The sequence below is a fragment of the Dipodomys merriami genome, unplaced genomic scaffold, assembly GCF_024711535.1.
Source record: "Dipodomys merriami isolate MVZ:Mamm:240054 unplaced genomic scaffold, mDipMer1.0.p SCAF_7, whole genome shotgun sequence".
NCBI lineage: Eukaryota > Metazoa > Chordata > Mammalia > Rodentia > Heteromyidae > Dipodomys > Dipodomys merriami.
Genome location: NW_027206290.1, coordinates 19,516,236 through 19,540,569, shown reverse-complemented (window position 1 = coordinate 19,540,569; position 24,334 = coordinate 19,516,236). Strand labels below are relative to the sequence as shown.

Sequence of the window (24,334 nt, the reverse complement as noted above, 5' to 3'; positions counted from 1 at the left end):
GGGACAGCACGCAGGCCCAGAGTTCAAGCCCCATGACCGGCCAAAAAAAAAAAATTTGTGAATTGTGGTAACATGTACATACAACAAAATTTACGTTCTGAGAACCATTTTGCTCCCACATTTCTTTTTTCTTTTTTTTTGGGGGGGGTCCAGTCGTGGAGCCTGAACTCTGGGCCCAGGCACTGTCCCTCAGCTCTTCAGCTCAAGGCTAGCACTCTACCACTTGAGCCACAGCGCCACTTCCAGCTTTTTTCTTTTTGCTTATGTGGTGCTGAGGAATCGAACCCAGGGTCTCAGGCATGCAAGGCAAGCGCTCTACAACTGAGCCACCTTCCCAGACCTTGCTCCCACTTTTCTGTAACAGAGTTTAACTAAGGGCCTCACTCATGTTCAGCTTGCTGACACTCTACTACTTAACCCACACTTTCAGTCCAGCTTTTTGATATTTTGACTTTTTTTTTTTTTTTTTTTTGGTCTTTTCTTTTTTGGTACTGGAGAACAAACGGAGGACATTGCACTTGCTAGGCTACTGAGCTACATCCCAGCCCTTTGTGAGTTATTTTGGACCTGGAGTCTTGAGGACTTTTCTGCTTGGGCTGGCTTCAACTTCTAATTCCCCCAGGTCTCAGCCTACTGAGTAGGGTTCTGAGCATGTTTTGTTTTGTTTTTGAAATAGTATCATACTATGTAGAGTCCACACTAGCACTGAACTCATGATACACCTACTTGAGTGTCCTGAATGGTGGAGTTACAGGAACCCACCTCTAGACCATACTACCATTTTAATGTTTTGATGCTGGTCTTGGGGCTTAAACTCAGAGCCTGGGCGCAGTCCTTGAGCTTCTTTTGCTCAAGGCTAGCACTTTACTACTTGAGTCATAGCTCCACTTCTGGATTTTTGGGTGATTAATTTGGAGATAAGAATCTCACAGACTTTTGTGTTTAGGCTGGCTTCAAACTGTGATTCTCAGATTTCAGCCTCCTGAGTAGCTAGGATTATAGGTGTGAACCACCAGTACCCAGTCTGTTTTAAATGTTTATAAGTGCATATTTTGGTGGCATTAAGTATATTCATTGTTGTGCAATACACAGTTCCTTTTCACAAAAAGTAAATAATACAGTTCTAAAGAGTCTAAAGATTTTAAGGATTTGTCAGAAATACAAAATAATTTAGAACAGGTATTACTTTCTCTTTAGAGAGCTGCTTTATGTCCTCCAGTTCTGTAGAAAGCCTTTCTATTTCTCTCTGTGCTTGGACTTGTTGACAGCGAGCCTCCATCAATTCTGTATGAGAGTTCTGCACCTGCTCCTGTGTTAGCCTCAATTCTTGCCCCAAATCTATAGCCTCCTTGTATTGAGTGGCAATGTACTGTTCTTGCTCTTTTATAACCTGAAAAACACAAGATCTTTGTAGGTCTCAAAGCTGATATAAACATTTATAACCTAGCCTCCTTCTAATTTTTTTCAATAAGTGAATTTTTTCCCTTCTAACTAAATGCCTATAAAATTTAACATATAATAAGTTTCATCCACTGTGAAATTGATATTGAGGGAAAAACACCCTTTTCAAAAAAATGGTAAAAAGTGGTACTGTGGCTCAAGTGGTAGAGCACTAGCCTTGAGCAGAAGATCTGAGGGACAGTGTCCAGGCCCAGAGTTCATGCCCCACAACCTGACAAAAAAAAATGGTAAAAAAAAAAAAAAAAAAGGGGGCCGGGAGGTGGCTCAGTGGTAGAGCGCTTGCCTTGCATGCCTGAGGCCCTGGGTTCAATTCCTCAGCACCACATAAGCAAAAAGAAAAAAGCCGGAAGTGGCGCTGTGGCTCAAGTGGTAGAGTGCTAGCCTTGAGCTGAAGAGCTGAGGGACAGCGCCCAGGCCCAGAGTTTAGGCCCCATGACTGAACCAAAAAAAAAAAAAAAAAGGTAAAAAGTATATAAAAATGCGTGAGAGCCAGAGTTCAAACTCCAAAAACATCGCCCCATATAGAAATCTACAATAAATCTTAAACTTTTTTTTTCAATAGTGTGATTTGAACTCAGGGCTTATGCCACTGAGCAACATAATAAGAATTTTTTTTAAACAATTTATTGTAAGATAGGTTCACCCTAAGTTTTTCAGGCTGGCCTTAAAAGTGTGATTGCCCTGCCTCCAAAGTAGCTGGGAGAATAGGCATTACCCACCATGCTGGTCAGAGCTCTTATTGATGTATGTTGCATGACTTTAATATATACAATTATCATTCTTTAACATTAAGGATGTAACATTTATGAGAGAATATACAATAGTACAAAGAGCAAAAATAGGCTAAGTCTCTAGCAAGGAATAGGTTGAGCATTTCTAATCTGAAAATCCAAACTCTGAAATATTCCAAAAAATAAGAAACTTTTTGAATACCAATATGACACAAGTAGAAAATTCAATACCATGAAATTGTGTCATGTACAACGTTGTTAAAAATGTTGCATAGTCGGGTTCCTGTGGCTCACGCCTGAAATCCTAGCTACTCAGGAGGCTGAGATCTGAGGATCACGGTTCAAAGCCAGTCCAGGCAGGAAAGTCCCTGAGACTCTTATCTCCAATATACCACTAAAACCAGAAGTAGCGCTGTGGCTCAAGTGGTAGAGCACTCGCCTTGAGCTGAAGAGTCCAGGGACAGCGTCCAAGCCCAGAGTTCAAGCCCCATGCCCGACAACAAATAAAAATAAATAAATAAATAAAAATAAAAATGTTGCTTGAGGCTTGAAACCAGCCAAAGAAGATAAATCTGTGAGACTCTCATTTCCAATTAAGGAGCAAAAAGTGGTAGAGTGCTAACCTTGAGTAGACAACACTTAAACGGCATGAGGCCCTCAGTTCAAGCCCCAGTACCAGCCCACAAAGGAAAGAAGTAGGGATGGAGGCATGCTTCAAGCAGTAGAGCATTTGCCTAGCAAGTGGAAATACCACACACAAAAAATTATATCCATTAGAGTATACAGACACTAATTTACTTGTTAAAAAGGTAAGTGGGTTAAATAGGCTCACCAAAATTCCTCTGGTAAGGTTAAGATAGTTGGACTCAACAACTGACAATAATTATTTGTTAAACTATTTTGTAGATTGAGTTCCTTGGGGACAAAAGATTGTATCTTATTAATACCTGCATCTTCAACTCTATAGCACAGTAGATTCTTAAAATTTATTGACCACACAAATATATTACTGTGATTTATTGTGTGATACATAACATGCCAAAAGTAAGGATACAAAGATACATAAGACATTGTCCTAAACTATCATAATAAAATATTTTAAAGGTCAAAGAAATGAATAGCATCGTATGTTCTCAAATAAAATAAAATAAAATAAAATAAAATAAAGAAATGAATAGCATCTAGCACAAACAAGTAGCCTAGAAATATTGTAGCACAGTTGCTGTATATTAAAGCTAAACAGATTAAGCCACTATTCATTTAAATCTTGTAAAATACTATTTTTTTGCTGGAAAATAACTTGCTTACATTTTCCATTTCTTTCATCCTTTGCTGTGTTCTTTCACTTTCCTTTTTCAGTTGACTTATCTCTTGCTCATTTTGTAGTATCACAAACTCTTTTTCTCGAAGCTGTTCTTTTGCATTTTGCAATTTTTCATTTAAATTTTCTATCTAAATTTTAAGGAGAAGGACATTATTAATAGATTAAATGAGCATAGCTGTTTTAAGTCAAACTTTAAAAGCTCCTATTCAAAAATATCCAAAAGCAGTCTGAGTGGGGCGGTACACATGTCTAATCTCAGCACTCAAGAGGCAGAGACACGAGCTGGGAAGGTGGCTCAGTGGTAGAGTGATTGCCTTGCATGCCTGAGGCCCTGGGTTCGATTCCTCAACACCACATAAGCAAAAAGAAAAAAGCCGGAAGTGGTGCTATGGCTCAAGTGGTAGAGTGCTAGCCTTGAGCTGAAGAGCTGAGGGACAGCGCCCAGACCCAGAGTTCAGGCCCTACAACCAGACCCCCCCCCCAAAAAAAAAGAGGCAGAGACAGAAAGGTCCTGAGTTCAAGACTAATTTGGGCTATATAGCAAGACCTTATCTCAAAATAAAATAAAAATGAGTAAACATTCATTTTTATTAAGACAACTATAATTTGAAACTAAGCCTGAGAATTCTTGTTTAATAAAATGCTTATATGTACACTTCAGTCTACTTAAAATATACTACAGGGCACTGGTGGCTTACACCTTTAATCCTAGCTACTCAGGAAGCTGAGATCTGAGGATCATGGTTCGAAGACAGTCTGGGCAGAAAAGTCCCCATGAGACTCTTATCTCCAATTAAACAGTCAAAAACCAGAAGTGGTGCTCAAGTGGCAAAGAGCTAGCCTGAGCACAATGTCCAGGCTCTGAGTTCAAGCCCCACATTGACATAAAAAAAAGATAAAGATCTCAATAACAATTAGCATGAGAAAAATCTCACCAAAAGAAATGTTACAGGGCTGGGTATCAGTGTCTCACACCTGTAATCCTAGCTACTCAGAAGGCTGAGATCTGAGGATCACAGTTCAAAGCCAGCCCAGTCAGGAAAGTCTTGAGACTCTTATTGCCAATTAACTACCAGAAAACTGAAGTGGTGCTGTGTCTTAAGTGGTAGAGGACTAGCTTTGAGCTAAAGAGCTGAGGGACAGTGCCCAGGCCCAGAGTTCAAGCTCCATGGCTGACAAAAAAAAAAAAAGTGTCCTTCCTACTTTGTTCTTTCCTCAGAAGTGAACACTAATCACTTGTAAATCCTTCCATCAATACATCATAAATATTCAATTGCATTAGATAAATATTCAGCTATGTACATATTATAAGAAAATGAATTCAATATATAAGAAAATTTTTTATCAAAATATTAAGAGGAGAAAAATAAATGTTCAGTACTATGATGGCTGTATTTTCTTCTTCTGGGACCAGACTTGAACCTTGGGTCTGAGTCTTTTGCTCACAGGTTGACATACCATCAGCCCCTATGTAATGTTTTTATTCTTGGTGTTGTTGGTCATGAGGCTTGAGCCTGGGACCTGGCACTGTCCCTGACCTCTTTTTTTTTTTTTTTTTGCTGGTCATGGAACCTGAACTCTGGGCCTGGGCGCTGTCCCTCAGCTCTTCAGCTCAAGGCTAGTGCTCTACCACTTGAGCCGCAGCACCACTTCCAGCTTTTTCTGCTTATGTGGTGCTGGGGAATCGAACCCAGGGCCTCATGCATGCAAGGCAAGCACTCTACCACTGAGCCACCTTCCTAGCCCTCCCTGACCTCTTTTGCTCAAGGCTAGCACTCTACCATTTGAGCCAAGCACCACTTTCGGTTTTCTTGTGGTTAATTAGAGGTAAGAGTCTCACAGACTTTCCTGCTAGGGCTAGCTATAAACTTCAATCCTCAGATCTCAGCCTCCTGAGTAGTTAGGATTACAGGCATAAGCTACCAGCACCAGGCTTGTAATTTTTTTGTTTTTGTTTTTTTAATCACATGTACTCTATAAACAAAAGACATCATAGCTGGGCACTAGTGGCTCATGCCTGTAATCCTAGCTACTCAGGAGGCTAAAGTCTGATAATCATGATTTGAAGCCAGAAGAGGAAAAGTCCCTGTGATTCATATACAATTAACCAACAAAAACCCAGAAATAGAATTGTGGCTCAAGTGGCAGATTGCCAGACTTGAGTGAAAAAGCTAGACAGTGCCCGAGCCCTGAGTTCAAGCCCCACTACTAGCACAAAAATAAACACTTGCATACATACATACATACATATATACATACATACATACATACACACATACATACCATAGCCAAGCACAGGAGTGTCGTCCCAGTTACTTAGGAAGCTTGAAGATGACTTGAACATAGGAGTTGAAGATTAGCCTTGCAAACAGTGAAATCTAAACTCAAGAACAGCCAGCATTTGCAGGACTCTCTGAGATCTGAGGATTGAGGTTCAAAGCCAGCTCCCAAAGGAAAGCCCTTGAGACTCTCTCTAACCAGCCACAAAGCTCTACTGGAGGTGTGATTCAAGTGGTAGAGTACCAGCAATGAGTTAAAAAAGCTGAGCAAGGGTCCAAGACTCTGAGTTCAAGCCCTAATACCATTAGAACAACTAACCAAACCAAACTAAACCAAAGAAAAAATACTATGTGAATAGGTATGTACAATTATGAACTTACTTTGCAAACAATATTTAGTTTTTCAGTACTGGGGTAGGAACTCAGGGTGTGGTGCTTGTTAGGTGCTGTAACCACTTGAGCCACACCCCCAGACTGTTTTGCTTTTATTATTACTATTATTATTTGTAGTCTTGAGGACTAAACTCAAGGCCTTGCACTTGCCAGGCAAGTACTTTTCCATTGAGCTTAACTGCCAACACCAACTTTTTGTGTGTATGTGTCAGCTGTGGAGCTTGAACTTGGGGCCTGGGTACTGTCTCTGAACACTCTCTCTTTCTTTTTTTGGTCGGTCATGGGGCTTGAACTCTGTGCCTGGGCGCTGTCCCTGAGCTCTTCAGCTCAAGACTAGTGCTCTACCACTTGAGCCAGAGCACCACTTCTAGTTTTCTGGTGGTTAATTGGAGATAAGAGTCTCCTGAACTAGCCAGGCAATGGTGGCTAACGCCTGTAATCCTATCTATTCAGGAGGCTGAGATCTGAGGATCACCTTTCAAAGCCAGCCCAGGCAGGAAAGTCTATGAGACTCTTATCTCCAATAAACCATTCAGAAAACCGGAAGTGGCACTGTTGCTCAGTGGTAGAGCGCTAGCCTTGAACTGAAGAGCTGAGGGACAACGCCAAGGCTCAGAGTTCAGGCCCCACAACTGACCAAAAAAAAAAAAAAAAAAGAAAAGTCTCCTGGACTTTCCTGCCCAGGCTAGCTTTGAACTGTGATCCTGAGATCTCAGCCTCCTGTGTAGCTAAGATTACAGGCATGAGCCACCTCATGCCCAGCTCATTACATTTTAACAAAGTCTCATGTTTTGCCTTTGCCAGTCTGGGCTCAATCCTTTTAATTATGCTTCTGAGTGAGATGAAATGTACATATCACTACACCCTGTTTTTTTTGTTTTTTGTTTTTTTTTTCCCAGTTCTGAGGCTTGAACTCAGGGTCTGGGCACTGTCCTTGAGCTTCTTTTTGCTCAAGGCTTGTACTCTACTACTTGAACCACAGCGCCACTTCCAGCTTTTCCTGTTTACCGTGGTACTGAGGAATCAAACCCAGGGCTTCATGAATGCTAGGCAAGCATTCTACCACTAAGCCACATTCTTAGCCCCTGTACTCTGCTTTTTATTGGCTGAGATGAGGTCTCTTGAAAATTTACCCAGTATGTCCTTGAACAGTATCCTCCTGATCTCCACTTCTCAAGTAGTTAAGAATACAGGCATGAGTTATAACTCATGGTCTGCTTAAACAATTTAACATGTAATTTAAAAATAATTACCTGTTTGTTGCACTCTTTAAGTTCTAATTCTGATTTTTCCAGAGTACCCTCTAATTTTATTATTTTTTGTTCCATTTCTCCTCTGTGTTCACGAATAGTCATATCCAAATGAGTAACCTAAAAATAAAAGTAATGAATTGTTCAATTTTATTCTAATGTAAAAAGTTGCACGGTTAGAATATGATTTAGAATTTTCTTTAGTGATATAACTATAAGGTTAACTAATCTCAAATAAATTATTTTTTTTTTCAATAAGGAAAATACTCAGGGGCTGGGAAGGTGGCTCAGTGGTAGAGTGCTTGCCTTGCATGCATGAAGCCCTGGGTTTTATTCTTCAGTACCACGTAAACAGAAAAAGCTGGAAGTGGCACTGTGGCTCAAGTGGTAGAGTGCTATCTTTGAGCTGAAGAGCTGAGGGACAGTGTCCAGGCCCAGAGTTCAGGCCCCAAGACTGACAAAAAAAAAAGAAAAAGAAAAAAAGAAATAAGCTAAAAATTGCCTATTTTACCAAATATCAGTGACTTCTGAAAGCTTGTGTGATTATGTATTAACAGAAAATGTCAATATAAGACAACCAACCTGAGCTGCTCTTTGCTTTAGCTCCCAATTTCTTTCCTTAAGGGCCTGATCCATTTCAAGGACTTCTTGCTTTTTGTCTTCAAGCTCCATCTTGCATGCTCTGCAATTTATTAAAGAAAAAAGAGATCAAAGCAAATGGGAATAATACTAGTATTCAGAACACTTATAAAAATGACATTACTTTTCCAATAAATTAAATGTTGTAAAATGTACATAGTTACCTCAAATTCAAAGGACTCAAAGATACAATATATGCAAAAAACAATTAAACATAAACAATTAAACTGTACTATTATTGACCATTTAAACTGGTTGATTTCATGGGTGGCTCAGTGGTAGAGCGCTTGCCTTGCATGCCAGAGGCTCTGGGTTCGATTCCTCAGCACCACATAAGCAAAAAGAAAAAAGCCGGAAGTGGTGCTTTGGCTCAAGTGGTAGAATGCTAGCCTTGAGTTGAAGAGCTGAGGGACAGTGCCCAGGCCCAGAGTTCAGGCCCCCAACCAGACCAAAAAAATAAAATAAAATAAATAAACTGGTTGATTTCTTTCATGTACCATTAATAATAGCTTAGCAAATATTTACTAGATGTTTTCTATTCTCCAAGGTTACAAGTACTGAGAATTTAATATTAAACAAGTAAACATCCTTTATTAAGAAGTTACATTTTAATAAGTCTGAGAGGAAAGAAAGACTTTAAATAATAAACAATTAAGCAAAAAATATCTAATTCTCAGTACTATGTTAGAACATGGAAAGGGTGATGAGATAGGATAGGGTAGTTTCCTTAGAAACAGTTTGGAAAGGCTCCGCTGAGGTAATGTGAAGGGCAAGAAGAATCTGCTATTAGAATCCTCATTTCAGGCATAAGAACAGCTGGTGCAAAAATCCTAAGGCAAGCCGGGTGCTGGTGGCTCACGCCTGTAATCCTAGCTACTCAGGAGGCTGAGATCTGAGGATCGCGGTTCAAAGCCAGCCCGGGCAGGAGAGACTGTGAGACTCCTATCTCCAATAAACCACCAGAAAACCGGAAGTGGCGCTGTAGCTCAAGTGGTAGAGCGCTCGCCTTGAGCTGAAGAGCTGAGGGACAGCGCCCAGGCCCAGAGTTCAAGTCCCACTACCGACCAAAAAAAAAAAAAAAAAAAATCCTAAGGCAGGAAGAAATTCAATGAGTTTCATACCATTCAGGAGAATGTAACAAATGCGATCAGTAAAGTAGGAATCTGACCATGTGGGGCTTCATATTCTAGGATAAAGAGCTTGCATACTTGTTTTTTTGTTATTTTTATTGGTCATGGGACTTGAACTTGGGGGCTGGGTGCTATCCCTGAGCTCTGTTGCTCAAGACTAGCACTCTACCACTTGAGCCAAAGTGCCACTTCCGGCTTTTTCTGTTTATGTGATACTAAGGAATTGAAACCAGGGCTTCAAACATGCTAGGCAAGCACTCTACCACTAAGCCACATTCCCAGCCCCTTTTTTTCATTTTTTTAGATCAGGGTAAAATGGTCAAAAGACTGAAGGTAGAATTATTAACCAATAGTAATAGCTGACTCAGTTAGATGGAACATGGGATGGAAAAACTTGAATGAGCCACAGTGAGCAACTAAGAAGTATGGACATGTAGAAGTTAACAAACGTTACTATATGAGCCAAGGATTCACAGTAACAAGGAAAACAGATACCTGTAATTGTGAAATGATTTTGTATTATTTAGTTTACCTAAGTTCAGCGGTAAGATCCTTTATAGTAGTATATTTTTCCTCCAGTGATAACTGAGCCTTTTGCAGTACATCTCTCAATTCCTGCAGCTGTCTTAGAGTACTTTTTAATTCTCCATGAGCATTGTGTAGTTCATTCTCCAATGCTTCCCGTTTCTGCACGGTTTCTGTTAGTTCAGTTTCAGTGTGGTGTTGTAACTTTTCTAACTCTTTCACTATTAAGAGAAAAGAATAAATTTAGAATTATATATAAACCATTAGTCATTAATACTTTTCAAAATAAACTCCCTTGTAACTTGTTGTTGCTAATAATAAATATGGAAAAAAGGGCAAAATAAAATGTCCCATAACAAAAAAGAACTTTTTTTTTTTTTGGGTCCAGTCATGGGACCTGAACTCTGGGCCTGGGCGCTGTCCATCAGCTCTTCAACTCAAGGCTAGTGCTCTACCACTTGAGCTACAGTGCCACTTCCGGCTTTTTTCTTTTTGCTTATGTGGTGCTGAGGAATCGAACCCAGGGCCTAATATACACAAGACAAGCGCTCTACCACTGAGCCACCTTTCCAGCCCCAAAAAAGAACTTTTATTTTGTTTTTGTCAGTCAAGGGGCCTGAACTCTGGGCCTGGACGCTGTCCCTCAGCTCTTCAACTCAAGGCTAGTGCTCCACCACTTGAGCCACAGCGCCACTTCCGGCTTTTTTCTTTTTGCTTATATGGTGCTGAGGAATGGAACCCAGGGCCTCAGGCATGCAAGGCAAGCTCTCTACCACTGAGCCACTTCCCAGCCCCAAAAAAGAACTTTTATTTTGTTTTTGTCAGTCAAGGGGCCTGAACTCTGGGCCTGGGAGCAGTTCCTCAGTTCTTCAGCTCTAGCTAGCACTCTACCACTTGAGTCATAGTACCACTTCTGGCTTTTTCTACTATGTGGTGCTGAGGAAATCGAACTCAGGGCCTCATGCATGCAAGGCAAACACTCTACCAGTGAGCCACCTTCCCAGCCCCCAAAAGTTAACATTAAAGTTAACATTCCTTGTGCCTTCCTGCCTGATCACCTCTATTTCTTACTTTATTTATTTATTTTTGTCGGCTGTGGGGCTTAAACTCTGAGCCTGAATGCTGTCCCTCAGCTCTTCAGCTCAAGGCCAGTGATCTACCACTTGAGCCACAGTGTCACTTCCAGTTTTCTGAGTGGTTTATTGGAGATAAGAGTCTCAAGGAGTTTCCTGCCCCGATGGCTTAATCCTCAGATCTCAGCCTCCTGAGTAGCAGGATTACAGGCATGAACCCCTACTCTACTTCTTAAACACAAATACACAGGAAGCTAAACTCAGCTAACAGGTGCTTACCAGTATTTGTTTTCTTTTCCAGCTCTGTTTTTGTCTGATCTAAGAGCATATCTAATTGAGAAAGATGTATTGCTTTATTTTCTCCATCTCGTTTCAGGTGCATTGTTTCTTTTTCCATTTTACATAGCTCTTCTTTGTATTGATCCATCTCTAGTTTTACTTGTCTAATTAAAAACAAACAATAGGATAAATAACATGGAAATTTAAAAACTAACTTGTCTGACTAGACAAAGTCTGTAACTTATGGGGGTACAAAATGTGTAGTTAGAATCTTAAATCAATATATGTATTTGTGATGGGCTGGGAAGGTGGCTCAAGAGCTGAAGAGCTGAGGGACAGTGCCCAGGCCCAGAGTTCAGGCCCCACGACCCGACCCAACAACAACAACAACAAAAAATATGTATTTGTGCCAGCATGGGCTCGAACTCGTGGTCTGGACATTGTCCCAGAGCTTTTTGCTCAAGGCTAGCATTTTATCCCTTGAGCCATAGCTCCACTTCTGACTTTTTGGTGGTTAATTAGAGATAAGAGTCTCATAGACTTTTTTTGGCCTGGGCTAGCTTCAAATCTTGATACTCAGATCTCAGCTTCTTAAGTAGCTAGGATTACAGGTGTGAGCCACTGGTACCTATTTTCTATCTAAAAACTATTTTAACTCATACTTCAGGAGAATAAGTTTTTGTTTCTTTTTGACAGTGGGGCTAGAGCTCAGGGTGTGGGCACTGACCCTGATCTTTTTTGCTCAAGGCTAACAATCTACTGTTTTGAACTACAGCACTACTTCTGGTTTTCTGAGGTCAATAGAAGATGTCTCATGGCTTTACAGCTGGGCTGGCTTTGAACTGGGATACTCAGATCTCAGCCTCCTGAGCAGCGAGGATTACAGGCAGGAGCCACTTTCAGTGACCAAAAATTTTAATAAATTACAGCTTCAGAAGAAAAAAAGTAACAGCAGAAAAAGAGAAGATCTTTTAGATAAGATTTTTTTTGGGGGGGGGGTCTGGTCGTGGGGCCTGAACTCTGGGCCGGCGCTGTCCCTCAGCTCTTCAGCTCAAGGCTAGCGCTCTACCACTTGAGCCACAGCGCCACTTCTGGCTTTTTTCTTTTTGCTTATGTGGTGCTGAGGAATCGAACCCAGGGCCTCATGAATGCAAGGCAAGCACTCTACTGCTGAGCCACCTTCCCAGCCCCTAGATAAGATTTTTTTGAAGCCAAGTGGTAACCTCTTATGAAGTTTAATCATTTTATGAGCTTTCCTTCATTTTAGAGCTTAGCCTTCCTCATTATAATACACAGCCTTCCTAGTTATAACCAAGAAGAGCTGGATATGGCTAATATACTTTATGTATGAAACTAGAACAATGAAAGCTGTGGAAATTGTTTAGAGGTAATGAATCCAATTAAGATACATTGTGGCCGGGCACCAGCGGCTCATGTCTATAATCCCAGCTACTCAGGAGGCTGAGATCTGAGGACCATGGTTCAAAGCCAGCCTGGGCAGGAAAGTCCTTGAGACTCTTATCTCCAATAAACCACTAGAAAACTATAAGTGGTGCTGTATCTCAAGTGGTAGAGCACTAGCCTTGAGCTGAAGAGTGCAGGGACAGCGCTCAAGCCCAGAGTTCAAGTCCCACAACCGAAGCTCCCCCCCAAAAAGATACATTGTAAACATATACTGAAATGTCACAATGAAATCTCCCTCTACAGCTAATACATAACAATAAAAGTGTTCTTTTAAGTCTTTTTTGTTTAGAAGTAAAAAACAGAATGGGTCAGAAAGCAAGTCATTATTTTCATTTTTCCAGTAGAGAAGAGAGCAAGGAGTTTCAGTGGAAGAGAAGCAAAGAGCAGAGAGTTGAAATTTTGAAAAAACAGGTGGTATAAAAGCTATCCTCTATGAAAAGTGGTAGGATGGTATTGTTTGGTCTCTGGGTCTGGGCGCTGTCCCTCAGCTCTTCAGCTCAAGGCTACTACTCTACCACTTGAGCCACAGCACCACTTCCGGCTTTTTTCTTTTTGCTTATGTGGTGCTGAGGAATTGAACCCAGGGCCTCAGGCATGCAAGGCAAGCACTCTACCACTGAGCCACCTTCCCAGCCCTCTTTTGGTTTTTAAAAAAAAATTATATTTTTTATTGTAGAAATACTGGACAGAGGGGTTACAGTTACATGAGTAAGGTATTGAGTGCATTTCCTATCAAGCATTGTTACCTCCTCCTTTGTTCTTCCCCTACCATCCCTCCCCTCTCCACCTCCCCAACTCCTCTCCATGCTCCCAAGTTGTAAAGTTCGTTTTCAACATAGTGTCTTGTACCTCTCATTGTTACAATGGGTCAACCTGACCTGTATCCTTTTTTTTTTTTTTGGGTCCGGTCATGGAGGCTGAACTCTGGGCCTGGGTGCTGACCCTCAGCTCTTCAGCTCAAGGCTAGTGCTCTACCACTTGAGCCACAGCGCCACTTCCGGCTTTTTTCTTTTTGCTTATGTGGTGCTGAGGAATCGGACCCAGGGCCTCAGGCATGCAAGGCAAGCACTCTACCACTGAGCCACCTTCCCAGCCCCTCTGTGAGACTCTTATCTCCACTAATCTACAAAAAAAGCCAGAAGGGGAGCTGAGGCTCAAGTGGTAGAATACTAGCCTTCAGCACAAAAGCTTAGGGACAGAGTTCTAGCCCCAGGACCAGCAAAAAAAAAAAAAAAAAAAAAAAAAAAAAAAAAAAATGGCATGAGAGGTATGAAAGAGATATAAATGAAAATGCTATAGGATCATAGACTAGTAAAAATTTTTTTCCTCAGGCAAATGTTTCACCAGTCAAGGTCTAATGTAGAAACTATGATACCACTGATATAATAATGCAAAGCTAAACTAAACTAACATAGTCTCATTTTACCTGGCAGTACCAGTAAGTTCAATGACTTTTTGTCTTTTCAAATCTGCGTCACGTGCAGCTGCTTCATATTTCTCTTCCATTTTTCTCAGCTTTTCAGAAGAACCTTCCTTTTGTTTTTGAAGCTCTTGTTCTAGTTTTGATACCTTTTAAAGCAATGTTCAGTAAACATTTTAAGTTCAATCACAAGAAAAATATTTTTATAAATATGCAGATCAGTCTACTGCTTAGTTTTAAGATGCTTTATAAAAATCAAAGCAAGGGGCTGGGAAGGTGGCTCAGTGGTAGAGTGCTTGCCTTGCATGCATGAGGCCCTGGGTTCGATTCCTCAGCACCACATAAGTAGAAAAGCCAGAAGTGGCGCTGTGGCTCCAGTGTAGAGCGCCAGCCTTGAGCTGAAGAGCTGAGGGACAGCGCCCAGGCCCAGAGTTCAGGCCCCACAACCGACAAAAAAAAAAAAAAAAAAAAAATCAAAGCAAGCCTGGCATAATGGTGCCCACCTACAGTCCTAGATACTAGGGAGATTGAGGAGCAGGATTGCTTGAGCCCACACATTTGGGACCAGTCTAAGCAATACTAAAGTAAGAATTGAGCAAGGGAGATACAGTTCAGTGATAGGCACTTGCCTGGCACGTGTAAGAACCAGAGCAAGAAATGGTAAAATTGAGTAATAAATAGTAAATGATATAAACAATGTCCTTTTTACTGTCCTCACATGAAATGTCCTTTCTTTTGTGGCAATCTATGTTCCTTTCTGTATAACTGGCTCATTCAGTTATTGGACTCTGAGTTTCTCACCTAACCACAAAATAACATGTGCATTTGCTCTTATCCATTCCCATTCTTCTGATCTACTAAAGGAGATATTCTTTAAAAAAAAAAAAAAGGGGGGGCTGGGAAGGTGGCTCAGTGGTAGAGCGCTTGCCTTGCATGCCTGAGGCCCTGGGTTCGATTCCCCAGCACCACATAAGCAAAAAGAAAAAAAAGCTGGAAGTGGCGCTGTGGCTCAAGTGGTAGAGTGGTAGCCTTGAGCTGAAAAGCTGAGGGACAGTGCCCATGCCCAGAGTTCAGGCCCCACAATCAGACCCCCCCCCAAAAAAAAAGTCAAACTAAAACTGAATTATGGGCTGGGAAGGTGGCTCAGTGGTAGAGTGCTTGCCTTGCATGCATGAGGCCCTGGGTTCGATTCTCAGCACCACATAAGCAAAAAGAAAAAAGCTGGAAGTGATGCTGTGGCTCAAGTGGTAGAGTGCTAGCCTTGAGCTGAAGAGCTGAGGGACAGTGCCCAGGCCCAGAGTTCAGGCCCCACAACCGGACCAAAAAAAAAAAATGGGTTGTAGGACTTGAACTCAGGGCCTAGGCATTGTCCTTATGCAATTTTTCTCAATGCTGGTGCTCTGTCACCTTGAATCACAGCTCCGCTTCTTTTTTGCTGGTGAATTGGAGATAAGAGTTATACAGGCTCCTACCCAAGCTGGCTTTGAATCACAATCTTCAGATCTTAGCCTCCCAAGTAGCTATGATTATAGGCGTGAGCCATCAGTGCCAGACAAAAAAGGAGTTATTCTTTATCCTATGTCTATAAGAGTTCTAGATTCATTCCAATCCACTTTTCTCAGGAACTTCAATGCTAATGACTAGTTTTGCTCTCTCCTGCATCTCCAATCTCTCTTTATACTGTTTGTTTCAATAGCATTTAAACATATTCAAGACCTTCCACTGTAAAATAAATAAATAAATAAAAAATAAAACATCTCAAACCCCAAAAGCTTTACTACAAACCTCTACCTACCACTTTTTCTTTCAACTCCTTCAATCTAACTTCTGAGTTTCTACATATTCTCACTTTCTCACTTCACATTTATTCCTCAACCCATAGCAAACAAGTTACCACATCAACTGTGATTAAATCACGAAAAACTTCCAAGTTGCTAATTTGTTGGTAGACTTTTCCAATTTTATTTGACATGATTCCAATAGACCATCAATCCTTCCTTTTACCATATCTTTCAGGGGTCTGTCCAAGTTAACATTCTTAGTTCTCATTCTATATTCTCTCTCTAGTTAATTTCAGTCACTTCATGTTTTCAATGAACATACACATGACTTAAGGGATCTCAAAGTCAATCTTCGCTTTTTACCTTAATATCCTCTTTCTCCTAAAAACCTCTCATTGGAGAACTAAGTACAAATTATAAGCCATGATTACCCATACTTTCAAGTTTTGAAAATATGTCCCCCTCCCCCAGTCCTGGGGCTTAAACTCAGGACCTGGGAGCTGTCCCTGAGCTAGCCTCTAGTACTCTGAGCCATGGCTCCAATTTTGGTTTTATGGTGGTTAATTAGAGATAAAGTCTCACAAACTTTCCTGCCCAGGCTGGCTCTGAACTATGAGTAGCTTGAGCAGCTAAAATTACAGGTGTGAGCCACCAGTGCCTGGCTCATGACTTTACCTATTTTTATTTTTTTTAAATTTAATTTTATTTTATTTGTGAACACACTGTACAGAGGGGTTACAATTACATGGGCAGGATAATGCGTACATTTCTTACCAAGCATTGCACCCTCCTCCTTTGGTTTACCCTTCACATCCCTTCCCAGCCTCCCCCCTCCCCGCCAATCCCAATCCTTCTCCCCCCCCCCCACTTTACCTATTTTTATAGTAATACTCTAGAGCAACGTGAAATTTATAATCAGCCATTTATACAACTAACCAAAAATCTCTTAATTATATTAAAGTTTTCTATTTTATATAAATAAAACTTTAGGGTCTGGGAAGGTGGCTTAGTGGTAGAGTGCTTGCCTCACATGCATGAGGCCCTGGGTTTGATTCCTCAGCACCACATAAACAGAAAAAGCCCAAAGTGGCACTGTGGCTCAAGTGGTAGAGCACTTGCCTTGAAGAGCTGATGGACAGCTCCCAGGCCCAGAGTTCAAGCCCCGAGACTGACAATAAATAAATAAATAAAACTTTAGCCAATTATACATACCTGTTTTTCAAGTTTAGTCTGAATGTCTTCTAATTCTCCATTTCTAATTGTTTCCTGCTGTAACATTTGCTGCTGTTGCTGAAGAGTATGTTGTAGAATCACATTTTGCTCAGTAGTCTCCTGAAGACTGTGATTCCTTATCTTTAGCTCTTTCTGTAAACAATATACCTAACAAATACACATAACACTATAATGACATTTTTCAAAGAACAAGCAGTAAAATGTAAATGCTGCCTTCTGAGTAATTATCTGGAGATAATTAATGTCTACTTGTGTGACAACTGTATTTATGAAAAAAAAACTCTCATTTTTCAGATGTGGAAATATATTAGAATCCTAGCTGCTTGGAAGGCTGAAATCTGAGGATTTTGGTTTAAAGGGAGACTGGGCAGATAAGTCTATGACATTTATTTTATTTTATTTTTGTTGGTCTTAGGGCTTGAACTCAAGGCCTAAGTGCTATCCCTGAGTATCTTTTGCTTAAGAATAGCGTTCTGAGCCGGGCGCTAGTGGCTCACGCCTGTAATCCTAGCTACTCAGGAGGCTGAGATCTGAGGATCGCGGTTCAAAGCCAGCCCGGGAAGGAGAGACCGTGAGACTCCTATCTCCAATAAACCACCAGAAAACCGGAAGTGGCGCTGTAGCTCAAGTGGTAGAGCACTTGCCTTGAGCTGAAGAGCTGAGGGACAGCGCCCAGGCCTAGAGTTCAAGCCCCACGACCGACAAAAAAAAAGAATAGCGTTCTGGGGCTGGGAAGGTGGCTCAGTGGTAGAGTGCTTGCCTTGCACGCATGAAGCCCTGGGTTTGATTCCTCAGCACCACATAAGCAGAAAAAGCTGGAATTGGCTCTCTGGCTCAAGTGTTAGAGTGCTAGCCTTGAGCTGAAGAGCTGAAGGCCCACCACCCGGCAAACAAACAAACAAACAAACAAAAGAAATAAAGAAAAGAAAAAAAAGAATAGCGTTCTACCACTTGAGCCACAGGCCCATTCCTGGCTTTTTCTGAGTAGTTTACTCATGGTCTTTGCTACCTGCACTGGCTTCAAACCACAATCCTCAGATCTTGGCCTACTGAGTAACTAGGATTACAGGCATGTCACAAGTGCCTGACTTGTGTGATACTCTTACCTCCAATTAATCACCAAAAACCTGGAAGTCCAAGTATAACTCAAGTGGTAGAGCACCAGTGAGTTCATGCTCCAGTACTGTCACTCTCTCTCTCTCTCTCTCTCTCTCTCTCTCTCTCTCTCTCTCTCACACACACACACACACACACACACACTCACAAATAAAGGCCTGCTTATAGAGTCGGCTCTTGGTTGGTATCTAGAGATGGAGATTTTCAGATGTTACTATGTGATGAGATTGTTTTGGCTGGATGGGACACTGCTTTCTTTATGGAAGTCTGCAATTTTGATATTGTCAAAACAACTATTTTGTGACCAGAACCTCACTAAAAGCCATAAGCTTTTGAATCATACAAAGGTTTGTCACATTTCAGTTACCAAAAAAAGCATGTTTTATATAACTGTTCCTAGAAGGAAGAAAGGACAGGTAGTTATGGATTGGTTTTATTCATTACCCTTTATTCATTACCCCTTTATTCATTACCCTTACTTAGTAGTAATAAAAGAAGGCCATAAAAGCACTACATAAATATTAAAGGTTATTATTTTACTGTTGTTATTATTGCTGTTTCTAAAATAATATTGGGCCATGTGTGGTGTTACATGCCAATAATCCCACCTACTCAGGAGGATAATGATCAAATGGTAGGCTGGGCAAAAATGCAAGACCCTATCTGAGAAACTAACTAAAAGTAAAAGAACAAGGGCTATGTCTCCAGTGGAGGAGCACCTGCCAACAAGTACAAGATCCTAAGCACCGGGGGCTAACGCCTATAATCCTAGCTACTTAGGAGGCTGAGATCAGGCTGGGAAGGTGGCTCAGTGGTAGAGCACTTGCCTTGCAGGCCTGAGGCCCTGGGTTCAATTCCTTAGCACCACATAAGCAAAAAGAAAAAAGCCCGAAGTGGTGCTGTGGCTCAAGTGGTAGAGCAATAGCCTTGAGCTGAAGAGCTGAGGGACAGTGCCCAGGCCCAGAGTTCAGGCCCCATGACCGGACCCAAAAAAAAAAAAAAAAGAAAAGAAAAGAGGCTGAGATCTGAAAATCGTGGTTCAAAGCCAGCCTGGGCAGGAAAGTCCATCAGACTCTTATCTCCAATAAATCACTAGAAAACCGGAAGTGGCGCTGTGGCTCAAGGGGTAGAGCCCTCACCTTGAGCTGAAGAGTGCAGGGACAGTGCCCAAGTCCAGAGTTCAAGCCCCACAAATGGCAAAATAAATAAATAAAAAAAAAATAAAAAGCAAACAAATATCTAATGTGCAGTGGAACACACCTGTTATCCCAGCAATTATCTGGAAATCTTTTGGCGTAGGAATTCAAATTCTAAAAATAACAATAGCTGAAATTATTTTTCTCAATAGTGTTTAAAAATAAATTTTTTTTTTGGTCGGTTGTGGAGCTTAAACTCTGGGCCTGGCACTGTCCCTCAGCTCTTTAGCTCAAGGCTACCACTTGAGCCACAGCACCACTTCCGGCTTTTTCTGTTTATGTGGTGCTGAGGATTTGAACCCACGGCCTCATGCATGTGAGGCAAGTGTTCTACCACTGAGCCACCTTCCCAGCTCCTATTTTTCTCAATAGTTTTAAAAATATGGTTGGGCTGGGAAGGTGGCTCAGTGGTAGAACACTTGCCTTGCATGCATAAGACCCTGGGTTCGATTTCTCAGCACCACATAAGCAAAAAGAAAAAAGCTGGAAGTGGCGCTGTGGCTCAAGTGGTAAAGAGCTAGCCTTGAGCTGAAGAACTGAGGGACAGCGCCCAGGCCCAGAGTTCCGGCCCCATGACCGGACCCCCCAAAAAAAATATGGCAATATATGTCAATTTCCTACAAAGGGGAAATTTTCTGGTTTTGTTTTGGTGGTACTAAGTATTAAATTCAGGCTTCATATTTGCAAGGCAGGTGCTCTATTACCACTTGATCTACTGTGCCATCCCTTTTTGTGTTGATTATTTTCAAGTGTGATCTCATTTTATGCTTAGGCTGCTCTGGACTGTGATCCTTCTACTTCTGCTTCCCCTACTCACTGGGAATCATAGGTGCTGCAGAGCTACTACACCTCGCCATTGTTTGAGATAGTCTCACAAGACTTGTTTTTGCTTGGGCCAACCTTGAATTGCCATCCCTCAAACTCTATCTTCCAATTTTAAGATTTTAGGATCAAGCCTAGTCTAAAGAAGAAGCTTTAGCTGGGTGTGGATGGCTCACCTCTGTAATCCTAGCTACTCAGGAGGCTCGGATCTGAAGATCACTTTTGGAAGCCGTTCCAGGTAAGAACATCCCTGACAGACTCTTATCTCCAATTCAACCAGAAGTGGAGCTGTGGCTCAAAGTGGTAGAGTGCTAGCCTTGAGCACAAAAGCTCAGGAACAGTGCCCATGTCCTGAGTTCAAGCCCTATGACTGACCCCCCCCCCAAAAAAAAAGCAGCTGAGATAAAATGATAGATCAACTTAAAAGAACTAAAAGGGCTAGGAATGTGGCTTAGTGGTACAGTGCTTGCCTAGCATGCATGAAGCCCTGGATTCAATTCCTCAGAGCCACATAAACAGAAAAAGCCAGAAAGTGGTGCTATGACTCAAATGTGGTACAGTGCTAGCCTTGAGCAAAAAAAGAAGCTCAAGGACAGTGCCCAGGACTGGCAAGCAAAAAAAAACAAAAAAAACAAAAAACCAGGGCTGGGAAGGTGGCTCAGTGGTAGAGTGCTTGCCTTGCATGCATGAGGCCCTAGGTTCGATTCCTCAGCACCACATAAGCAAAAAAGAAAAAAGCCGGAAGTGGTACTGTGGCTCAAGTGGTAGAGTGCTAGCCTTGAGCTGAAGAGCTAAGAGACAGCACCCAGGCACAGAGTTCAGGCCCCACAACCGGACCCCCCCCAAAAAAAAAACCAAAAAAACTACTAAAAAGACAGTAGGAAACAAAAAATGTACCAGGGAAACCAAGTTTAAAATCACATTCATTAGGGCTGAGAAGGTGGCTCAGTGGTAGAGTGCTTGCCTCTCATGCATGAGGCCCTGGGTTTGATTCCTCAGCACCACATAAGCAGAAAAAAAAAAAAACCAAAAGTGGCGCTGTGGCTCAAGTGGTAGAGTGCTTGCCTTGAGCTGAAGTACCCAGGCCCAGAGTTCAAGCCCCACCAAAAAAAAAATCACATTCATTAATGTAATGATGAAAAATGCAAGTGAATGAGAAAGAATTAAGACTGAGAAGTTAGATTTTCTATAGAGTTCTCCTATGTTGCCTATGTAAGTTTTTTTGTGTATGTGAAGACAAAGCCACTCTTTCAAAGCAAAAGACTTTTTAAAGTCCTTCTAAGAAATAGTGGAAGAGATTCTATGATTTGATTCTTTTTCTTCTAATTATTGGATAAACAAGCTGAGTACGGTTGGCACATGCTATACTCCCTTACTGCTGGGTACATACTGTACATACTCAGTATGTATTACTGGGTATGTACCCAGTAACAAGAGAGGTATAGATAGAAGGATTATGATCCAAGGCTAGCTCTGTGCACAAATATGACTTCTTATTTCAAAACAAAGTCTAAAGCAAAAAAGGCTGAGGGGTGCCTTAAGTAGTAAACTACTTGAGCTCAAACCCCAGCATTAACATGACCAAAAAAATAATAATAATAATTAGCCAGGCACCTATAGCTCATGCTTGGAATCCTAACTACTCAGGAAGCTGAGATCTAAGGATTATAGTTTAAAGCCAGCCCACACAGGAAAGTCTGAGACACATTCTCTCTCTCTCTCCCTCCCTCTCTCTCTCTCTCTTTCTCTCTCTCTCTCTGTTGGTTGTGGGGCTTAAACTCTGGGCCTGGGTGCTGTCCTTCAGCTCTTCAGCTCAAGGCCAGTGCTCCACCCCTTGAGCCACAGTGCCACTTCTGGTTTTCTGAGTGGTTTATTGGAGATAAGAGTCTCACAGACTTTCCTACCCAGGCTGGCTTTGAACCACAATCCTCAACTCTCAGCCTCCTGAGTAGCTAGGATTACAGGCGTGAGCCACCAGTGCCTGGCTGATAGTGTGCTTTTTAAGCAATGTGTTTTATTAACAAGAGTAAGTTTGCTGAGCTCTCAACATGAATAGCCCTTCTCCTAAAATATATACATTTTATTTTCCCACCTTCTATTGTCACCTTGTAGGTGCCTTAGTCTTGGCTTCTCAGGAGGACTCTGATGGCTCCTCTGTTGCAAATGACTTCTGGATCTTGTGTGTTTTAATACTATGGCCCAGTGAAGAAGCAATAGATCTTTAATTCAGACCTCTTCCTATTGCTATTCAATTCTGTCCTGACAGCAGTTACTCCTGCAACTGCCAGTCTGAGGTCAGAACTTTGGTTTACTGGTTACTGGGAAGCTGGACAGTTCCATTGCACTGAGGCTCCCACCAGCATAGAAGAAACTATTTGTTATTGATACTAAATCGCTGAATCCAGGTTTACATTTCTTGTTAAAATCAGTATGTTTATGAAAAAGTAGAGATGTGTTTAAAATTTTTAAAAAGTTCAGAAAAAATATATATTAAGAAATTAACTATGGGCTGTGAAGGTGGCTCAGTAGTAGAGCACTTGCCTTGCATGCATGAGGCCCTGGGTTCGATTCCTCAGTACCACATAAGCAGAAAAAAGAAAGCCAGAAGTGGCGCTGTGGCTCAAGTGGTAGAGCACTAGCCTTGAGCTGAAGAGCTGAGGGACAGCGCCCAGGCCCAGCCCCACAACCAACCCCCCCCCCAAAAAAAAAAAATAAAAGAAATTAACTAGCCAGGTGCCAATGGCTCAAACTTGTAATCTTACCTACTCAGGAGGCTGAGATCTAAGTATCATGGTTGGAAGCCAACCCCAGGCAGAAAAGTCCCCATGAGTCTCTTATCTCCAATTAACCACTCAAAAACTGGAAGTGGGACTGTGGCTCCAGGTGGTAGAGCACAGCCTTGAGCAAAAGAGCTTAGGGACAATGCCCAGGCCTTGATTCAAGCACCAAGTCTGAAAAATAAAAATATAAAATGGTAGCCCTCTGTATAACAAACACATTAATAGTAACAAAATTATTAAAAAAAATAAAAACATGGGGCTGGGAAGGTGGCTCAGTGGTAGAACGCTTGCCTTGCATGCATGAGGCCCTGGGTTCGATTCCTCAGCACCACATAAGCAAAAAGAAAAAAGCCAGAAGTGGCACTGTGGCTCAAGTGGTAGAGCGCTAGCCTTGAGCTGAAGAGCAGAGGGACAGCGCCCCAGCCCAGAGTTCAGGCCCCACAATCGGACCCCCCCCCAAAAAAAAAACACCTTTGGTAGGAGGGGGGAATGTTGGGTGGGAGGTGGGGGAGGATGGGAAGGGATGGGAAAGGGAAACAAAGTAGGAGGCTACAATACTTGATAAGAAATCTACTCATTATCTTGCCCATGTAATTGTAACCCCTCTGGAAAAATAAAATGTCTTTTATTGTCTAAAAAAAAATAAAAATAAAAAACAATAAAAACAAGCCGGGTGCCGGTGGCTCACACCTGTAATCCTATCTACTCAGGAGGCTGAGATATGAGGATCACAATTCAAAGCCAGCGCAGGCAGGAAAGTCTGTGAGACTATTATCTCCAATAAAAACCACTAGAAAACCAGAAGTGGGGCTGTGGCTGAAGCGGTAGAGCGCTCGCCTTGAGCTGAAGAGCACAGGGATATCGTCCAAGCCCAGAGTTCAAGCCCCATGACTGACCACAATAAATAAATAAATAAATAAATAAATAAATAAATAAATAAATAAATAAATAAAATAAAAACAATCACTTATTATTAAGAGAATGGAGAAAACAAAGAGAATGGGTACAGTAAAAATCAAATAAAAGGCTGGGAATTTGGCTTAGTGGTAGAGTGCTTGTCTTGCATGCATGAAGTCCTGGGCTCAATACCTCAGAACCACATACACAGAAAAAGTGGGAAGTAGTGCTGTGACACAAGTGGTAGAGTGCTAGTTTTTTTTTAAATTTAATTTTATTTGTGAACATACTGTACAGAGGGGTTACAATTACATGGGCAGGATAATGCGTACATTTCTTACCAAGCATTGCACCCTCCTCCTTTGGTTTACCCTTCACATCCCTTCCCAGCCTCCCCCCTCCCCCCTAGAGTGCTAGTTTTGAGCAAAAGAAGTTCAAGGACAGTGCTCAGGCCCAGAGTTCAAGCCCCAGGACAGGCAAAAAATAAATTAATTAATTAAATTAAAAAATTCCAATATCTAACTATATTCAATGAAAACTT

General features: G+C 41.6%; 1 protein-coding gene across 5 annotated transcripts in view; it reads right to left on the bottom strand.

Moving 5' to 3' along the window:
- The window catches only part of Ccdc18 (coiled-coil domain containing 18), an 82,839-nt gene that overhangs the window by 13,678 nt on the left and 44,827 nt on the right, over positions 1-24,334 (bottom strand). For all 5 annotated transcript variants that reach the window (XM_070007673.1, XM_070007671.1, XM_070007675.1 and 2 more), the window contains 8 exons: positions 16,962-17,129; positions 13,975-14,117; positions 11,085-11,248; positions 9,740-9,953; positions 8,021-8,120; positions 7,442-7,558; positions 3,501-3,644; positions 1,187-1,390 (listed from right to left, as the gene is read on the bottom strand). In XM_070007673.1, the coding sequence (XP_069863774.1) occupies positions 1,187-1,390; positions 3,501-3,644; positions 7,442-7,558; positions 8,021-8,120; positions 9,740-9,953; positions 11,085-11,248; positions 13,975-14,117; positions 16,962-17,129 (1,254 nt within the window). The remainder of the gene's footprint in view (positions 1-1,186; positions 1,391-3,500; positions 3,645-7,441; positions 7,559-8,020; positions 8,121-9,739; positions 9,954-11,084; positions 11,249-13,974; positions 14,118-16,961; positions 17,130-24,334) is intronic.